The sequence below is a fragment of the Hoplias malabaricus genome, chromosome 6, assembly GCF_029633855.1.
Source record: "Hoplias malabaricus isolate fHopMal1 chromosome 6, fHopMal1.hap1, whole genome shotgun sequence".
Lineage (NCBI taxonomy): Eukaryota > Metazoa > Chordata > Actinopteri > Characiformes > Erythrinidae > Hoplias > Hoplias malabaricus.
In genome coordinates, this window is record NC_089805.1 from 16,778,722 (window position 1) to 16,786,596 (window position 7,875).

The 7,875-nt window shown below is 39.8% G+C and overlaps 1 protein-coding gene across 3 annotated transcripts; it reads left to right on the forward strand.

The window, feature by feature from the left end:
- On the forward strand, nt 1-6,863 carry pygo2 (pygopus homolog 2 (Drosophila)). 3 transcript variants are annotated; one of them, XM_066675199.1, is made up of 4 exons: nt 3-622; nt 695-833; nt 3,015-3,064; nt 3,383-6,863. In XM_066675199.1, the coding sequence occupies exons 2-4, from the start codon at nt 776-778 to the stop codon at nt 5,036-5,038; spliced, it is 1,764 nt and encodes a 587-aa protein (XP_066531296.1). In that variant the 5' UTR covers nt 3-622; nt 695-775; the 3' UTR covers nt 5,039-6,863. The 3 variants fall into 3 exon arrangements, with proteins under 3 accessions (XP_066531297.1, XP_066531296.1, XP_066531295.1); XM_066675200.1 differs by lacking the exon at nt 695-833 and having other exon boundaries at nt 1-108; XM_066675198.1 differs by having other exon boundaries at nt 3-833.
- The last annotated feature ends 1,012 nt before the right edge of the window (nt 6,864-7,875 follow it).

Consider the following 7,875-nt stretch of genomic DNA (forward strand, 5'->3'; position numbering starts at 1 on the left):
TCGGACATTCAGTGTAGCCGTCTATCCCGGCTGGTCCCTCTTTGTCCGGCAGCGACAGTAGGCCGCAGTAGTCATGGCCAATTTCGCGTTTGAGGATAAATTTTAATTGTAAGTTTGTTTGAATATTTGTCTCTTAAGGGATTGTTGTTATGAGTTAATGTAACCGAGTAGTGCGTGTGGACTGGTGGCGTGAGCATCGTTGTAGCTGTGGAAAGCAAACGGAACCCGACGAGTTCTTTCACAGAAAAAAACACGTTGAGTTTAATGTTAAACAGCCGAGGATTTCTTTCGCTCGTGTATCGTGCCTAATTTGCGGGGCCTTATTTTTTACACTTCGTGAGGGCGGTACGGCGTCGGCGTGATGTCGAACCGTGGGATAATTTGGTGCAATTTCGCTTTAGTTTCTCCTAGTTGTTGTTATCCAGCTAACAGCACATCTGTAAGTGATCATTAGGAGGGTGTGTGTGAGTGAGAGAGAGTACTGCTGATAGCCACCACCTTCATTCAGCCCTATTATCATCTTTTTTGCGCGGGCCTCGTCCTTCTGCTTCGTTCGCAGCTACTGTTAGTCCATTGAAATCCTGTGCATACCTGTTAGGCTTGTTTACCCTGTGCTGCAGAGGTAAGCGTAGAAGCGTAACGTTAACTAAGCTATTCGTTCCTCAGTCGTGTTATTAATTTAGTCTGCTATTAGATATTACTCGGACCTACGGACGTCGTTCACACTCTCACTGTATGTGAACGGTGGCATGGCACCGCGCCGACACTCATTTTAATGGCTGCCGAATCGGGGAGACTACTGGCCGGACAAGGTCAAGGAAAACGAGGCAAAGGTAGGCAAACGTCCATCAAGAGCATCTCTGTGTCCAAAAGACAGCGGAATCCACAGCTCCTCGCTGCAAAACTCCAGCCTTTTCCTTGTCCGTACGTTCCCTTGTATGTACCGTTACGCTCACTGTTTTTCTTATTTTCCTCGTGGGATCTGATCTCTGTCTCTCTGGGTCGCTGTGTGTGAGCCTGGCGTTTACATGTCTCTGACCCGCGCCTTCGTGTGTCTACTCTGTTTTCAACTGTTTTTGTTTTTCCAACCTGCCATTCACCTCAAGCTTGTCATCCGGGTTTAATGTTGGGGTTGAGTATGTAGTGTGGCGTGGGGCTGTCGCTTGTTTCCAATCTCGGTTTTGCACTCGTTTTCTTACTCTAAAGTTTGCGCAGTTCAATCCTAAAGTCTTATCATTTTTAATCGTTTTAATAGTAAACCTCATGTAAAACTTTTATTTGGCACCTGGATCTAGATTAGAATATTGATAATTGTGTATGTACTAGGGGTGTCAAATGGCTGTAATAATAATAATAATAATAATTAAAAAAAGCAAGTTATGAAGTTTTTTGTAGTTAATGGCAAGTTTTGTTTGCTTATATTTGATCAAACTGTAAAAGTATGTATTTGAACAATTTTCATGCTTAAAATTTGTTAAAGCTGCACTATGAAATTTTGGCAAATTTGTGGGAATTGGTGGAAAAATATAATTGTCAAATATGTTTGGAAGAACATTTTGTAAGGAGAGTTGTGCTGCTTTCTATTTTCCAGAGAGAAGTTATATAATGTCTGCAAATATATTCCTGCTGAAGGAGTATTCAAATAAAATTTGATGAAAAGTTTGTAATGAAAATGTCTTTGGTTAGAGAATTAGATTTGTGTCAAAACAATTGAAAAATTGACATAAAAATACTTCAAAAACTAAACTTGGATATAATTTAGCAAACAAGCTTCCTCTCGCCTGCTTCTTACTCCATGCCTCTTGAGCTCTCTTGGTTCATATCAGCTCACATATTCAGCTTTATGTCTCTTAACTTTCCATTCATAAACTTTCAGCACCCAGGACTCTGAGCCACACCACCACTAATATTACTCAGTAACATTTTGACCTTTTTAAGACTGTGACAGATAAATATGCCTGATGTGGTATAAAAAAAAAAAAAACACCAAATCTGTCTAGACAGGTCTGACTTTTGAACTAAAGTTTCACACTTTATATGGCAACTTGCAGAAGCAGGAGGACACTATTTTAGTTGATGTTTTCCTTTAGAACAAACAAATCTTACAGTTTGCAGTTTTAACATAAATGGGCTTAGTTATTTAACATCACTATGTTCCATGTGTCTTACATCTGTTGTAGTCCAACTTGTACAAGACACGTTTCTGGAACCTAAGAGTAACATAGACAGAACATTTAGAAAATAATTTATTTTTTATTTATGTCGGTTTACAGATGAGGTTGTCTGCTTAGTGTTTTCTAACAGTTACCCCTAAAGCACAGCATACACAACGTATTCCTTTATTGTTTGGAAATATTACCACAGCATCAGGTGTACTTAACAGGAAATGTAATAAAATTACTATAACACTGATTATGAATAACATTTTAACCTTAAGCAAGTTGATTGCCAAATCAGGAGAGAGCAGACTGCTTCTTATCTGGTTCAAGATTGAGCTGTGGACCAGATTTTTTTTTTACTACTTCTCTGTAACAACAGAGAAATTCCCACACAGTTAGCAGAACCATGCTACAAGGTAGAACATAAGAAAGGGGAAGACTCTCTGGACACTTACAAGTAACTTAGAATTCAGGATGGTTCACAAGGGAAAAACTACGAAACCAATATTAACCATTTGGTGACATTAAAACTTTGTGTAACTTTGACACCACTAGTGCTTACAGTAATGTCTTATAAAGCTGCTTACATAATAAGTAATGTGCTAAATTATGTTCCAAATTTTAAGCTAACAAATATAGTTTTTTTTTTTTGTATGTCTATATATATATATATATATACATACATACATACACATACACACACACCTTTTGAAGGATATTTTTTTAAGATACTGATTTTTTTCCTTTATGATCTAAATTATATATATTTTATTTCTTTTTAAAAAGAGGCCTCCTTTAAATTAATCTCTTCTTTCCTATGTTTCTGTCCCAATTATAATTTGTGCTTCTGTTAAGGTTCCCAGATGAAAAGCCCAGAGAAAAAGAAGAGGAAATCCAGCACTCAGGTGAATAAAGTGTTGTTTTTTAGAGTGTTTTTTATTGTGTTTTAGAGTAAACCCAGAAGCTTAGGAGTTAAAATAGCTATTCTTACTGTTTTGTGTATTAGATATATGGTTTTATAGCACACTAAAGGAAGAAGTGGAAAAAAAAAACAGTTTAGTTTATTATGCTGTGAGGTTTTAGAGGAAAACGTTTTCAAATTAATGGTATATTGGTATATACATTGGTATATTATTAAAGGTTTAATATGGTTTTAGAAAAGCATTTAGTTTTAAATTGAAGTTGTTATATATTCGTCTCTTCATCTCCCTCTGTTTTTGCAGGGGGCAACGTTCTCCCACCTCTCTGAGTTTGCACCTCCCCCAACCCCTATGGTAGACCACTTGGTGGCCTCCAACCCGTTTGATGATGACTTTAGCCCTCCATCACGTCCTGGCGGAACCAGTGGTCCAGGAAGTGCCCCTTTTCTACCCAGCCCAGGGGCTGGTGGTGGAGGTTATGGAGGACCTGGTAGAATGGGAGGAGGCATGGGTTTTATGGGTGGGCCTGGAGGACCTGGTGGAGGACAACCTGGACGAAGACCTCCTTTTGTACCTCCACCACCCAGTGCAGGGCCTCACCACCCACTTGGGTTTGGGGGGATGCCACCTGGATTTGGAGGTGGAGGAGGAGGAGGTGGGGGAGGTGGTGGTGGTGCTGGCTTTCCTCCGGGGGGACCATCACAGTTTAACATGCCACCTAATTTCAGCCCTCCTATGCACCCTGGACAGGGCTTTAACCCTATGCTATCACCTGGTGGAATGGGTGGTGGCCCTGGAGGCGGTGGTCCTCCTAATCCACGTTTTGGAATGCAGCAACCTCAGCATGGACAAGGAGGACATCCCTTCAACAGCCCTCCATTGCCTGGGGGCCCAGGACCTCGGGGTCCTCCTCATGGCCCCATGAATCCTATGAGTGGCATGCCAGCTGGAATGAACATGATGGGAGGTATGGGGGCTGGAATGGGACCAGGTAATATGGTGGGGGGACACCCTGGTTTACCACCCCAAGGACAGTTTACTTCATTGCAAGACGGGCCCTATCCTGGACCTGGCACTCCTGGCAGTGAAGATAGCAAAAACTTTGTTGGTGGACCAGGTGGTGGTCCAGGTGGTGGTCCACAAGGTCCTCCTCAACAGCCACCTAACCTCAACCCCTCTGGCCCTCCTTCCAACAATGCTACCCCTGGTCCTTCCCCTGCTTCTGGACCCCCACAGGCTGGAGGAGGGTTCCCTGGTCACCCTGATGTTCAGCAGTCAACACCCAACACACCTGGGCAATCATCATCTGCTCCTGCTCCTCCCCCAAACCCCAATTCCTCCCCTACTGGTCCACTCAATGGTCCGCAACCCCAACAGGTACTCCCTAATCAGCACCCTCCACCCAATTCTGCAGTTGGTCCTGCTCCAAACACTCCATCCAGTCAACAACAGCCAACACCACCCAATTCTACACCAGGGTCTGCTCCCTACAATCAGCAGAACAATGCACCGGGTGCAGGTGTCATGTCCAACCAGCCACCAAACAGCAACCAGAACAATCTTAACAACAGCAGTGGTGGAAACACTCCAGGTAGTAATCCCAACCCTCCGTCTAACTCCAATTCTACACCCAACACACAGTCTCCACTTCCTACTGGCCAAGCACCTCCATCTGCTGGACCAGGCCCTGGTCCCCCAAAGCTGGGTGGAGGCATGGTGTTTCCTTGTGGCTTCTGCTTGTCAGAAGTACATGATGACCAGGAAGCCATTCTCTGTGAAGCGTCATGCCAACGTTGGTACCACAGAGACTGCACAGGCCTGACCGAACCAGCCTACGGGCTACTGACCAGAGAGAGCACTGCAGTTTGGGCCTGTGATATATGCCTCAAGACTAAGGAGATTCAAGCAGTGTATGTGCGCCAGAGCCTAGGGCAGCTTGTGGCTGCAAATGAAGGCTAATTTAGAGAAGAAATGGAAAAGAAAATGAGAGAAGAGTGAACAACAGTGATCAAAGCTTTGAGGTGATTCAGGCATTTAACAGAAGAAGATAGGCTATGGAAAAGGAACAGGGTAGGAACAAGATAGGGGTGAGACATTGAACCAATAAAATGAGCGATTGAATGGTGTGGACTGCTTTATAATTTGATGTTACTTCTTGTGTTTAGTGTTTCCATCAACCACATAAGCACATGTAGGTCCCCTGTTCCTGAAAGATCAGGCAAAGTTTGAGTTCTGTGACATACAGTATTTGTATCCTACGAGCGCTGCGATGTACGATGTATCTGTACATGTGAAATCAGTCATTTCATATTACTGGTACATTTTGTCTAATGTTCAGGGAAAATAAATGCTTAAGTTGAACATGGTCAAGAAGGTATTCCAGAAATATTTGGTGTTAGCAAACTGGGACTCAATTAATTAAATCTGCCTCTAGTGTTGAGAGTAAAATTTAATTTTCTTCCCCCTAAAATAGCTCATCTACCAGCAAAGCACTGACAGCAACTCGCTACCTCACAGTTTTGACAACTGACTGGTACAAATATGTAGGCACTGACTGACTGACCTAGTCAAGAGTGAGGACTCCCTACAATATCACCTCTCTTGTTTATGGTTTCCATTTCAATAAATGGGTAGGGAACTTCTACCTTCTTCCACTTGTAAGAGACATAACAGTGTGGACATGATGATCATTGCAGATACAGATTTGTTTGTTCATCGTGGGACACGAGTGGTCCTGTAGATAGTGTTCTGTCTTTATTATTCATGCGACTGCCAGGATTTTTCTTAATTTTTCTACAAAATTGAACACTGACACTTCAGTGTTGTTGGTTTGCTACATAGGGAGTAGTGGTATCATAACCATATCTGATGTGTATAGTCTTTTGATTGCATGTGAAAAATGCAGTAATTTGTCAGCTGTTTTCATTTTTGTTTTTTAAAGGCCTGTATCGGCCATGAAGTAGACCAAAAAAGTCAGATATCAGCTCATATCACTGTCACTAAAGATTTTTGTTTCCATATTTCTGTCCAAGTTGCCTTTATTTTTTTTTTATACTGTCTGTGCTGTCTAGTGTGCTTACTCTAGTGCCCTCTGTTGGCCAGTATGGTGCAGTATCGTTTGAGATGGACAGAAGTCTGGTAATACATATTCTGAAAGTAAAGTAAAATGTTGTTGTATGTGAACTTGGCTTTTTTTTTGTAGCCCATTTATTGCATTAAATTTGGGTTTGACAACCCACTAAACCAAGTCAAGAAACTCAATATGCTTGGGTTGTTTTTCTTCTTCCATTTAAATTATTAAAAGTTTCTAATTTATTGCCAAAGTTTTGCTGATATTTCTACCTATGGTGTCATGTCTTAAAGAAACCTGTCACTAAAAAGGTAGAGTACTTTACATTTCTGATATGGTAAGATTCCTAGGAGTCTTGTTCACCTAAAAAACAGATTTTTGTCACGGAGAGCATTTCATGATCTTCTGACCAGCTGGTACTGTACTTCAAGAAACAAAGGTTATTAACTCAGTTTGACCAAACATGTTATTTGGTGGAGGGAAAATGATTCAAATGTGAGACTCATTTCATTCCTCCTCTTCACCTCCTAAAACTGCAAGTTGTATACATCATTTTTTACCATTTTTTAAATCATGAGATGGATTGAGCTTGAGTCGGTTTGAGATAAAACAATAAGTTGCAAATAAACATATAATTAATAATATAATCTACATTTTTTTTATTGATTTTTTTTTTTTTTTTTTTGCACTGGGTCCCTGTTTATTCAACATTCACACTTCTTAATATCTGCTACCAAAGGTAAGTTTAATCCAGTTAAATACCTAGCTCCATTTAAATCTTTAGTTTTCCAAGATGCAATTCTGTAAAAATGATGCAGATGTCAATTTCTTGCTTCATATCCAGGAAGGGACTACTGTTTGGAAAAAAAAAATAGCTAAATACATAAATTGATTCTAATCTTTTTGAAAGATTCAAACAAATATATTACTCCATGCACATAAGGTTTTTGTTGATTTTTCCTTTAAGCCAAAGTAATATGTAATTTCTTGCTTCCTTGTTTTAAAATTTGGTCCAATCTGGAAAAAAAACCCAACTTTATTGATCATAACTTGAGTGATTTCTCCCCATTCTATTATGCAATATAGAATTTGTTTGAATGTATTATTAAACCGATAGAAGGAATTTTAAACCTTGATTTTTTTTTCTGCATTGATATTTTAGGGGCTCTGTACTTTATCTAGCAATGGAATATTGTATGGAGGGTTTTTTTGTGACAATATATAATTAAATGAATAAATAATTTCAAGTTTTTAATTTAATGTATTATTTAGCAATAAAATTATTTTTGTGATTTGTTTAATTGCATTTTAAATATTTACATTATTTTATTTAAATAATCAATTATTTAACTATTTATATATTTGTTATGTACATCCTGCAGACTTGCATTATGAAATAATTAAACCTGAAAAATCCCCTCCGAAATTATCATAGCCAAATTATAATTACAATCACGACCAATTATACCTTCCAGAATTTTTACATTTTATGGCCTCAAGTATGGAAATGAAACCATACTGATAATGACCTAAAACAGAAGAACCTTTTTGTACCCCTTGGCCTGAATTTTCAACACTATACTGCTGAGGTGGTGTATCTAAATCTGACTCCTGCCTGAAACACCATTTCATGCATTGTAAATCATCCATCCATCCATTATCTGTAACCGCTTATCCAATTTAGGGTCGCGGGGGGTCCAGAGCCTACCTGGAATCATCGGGCACA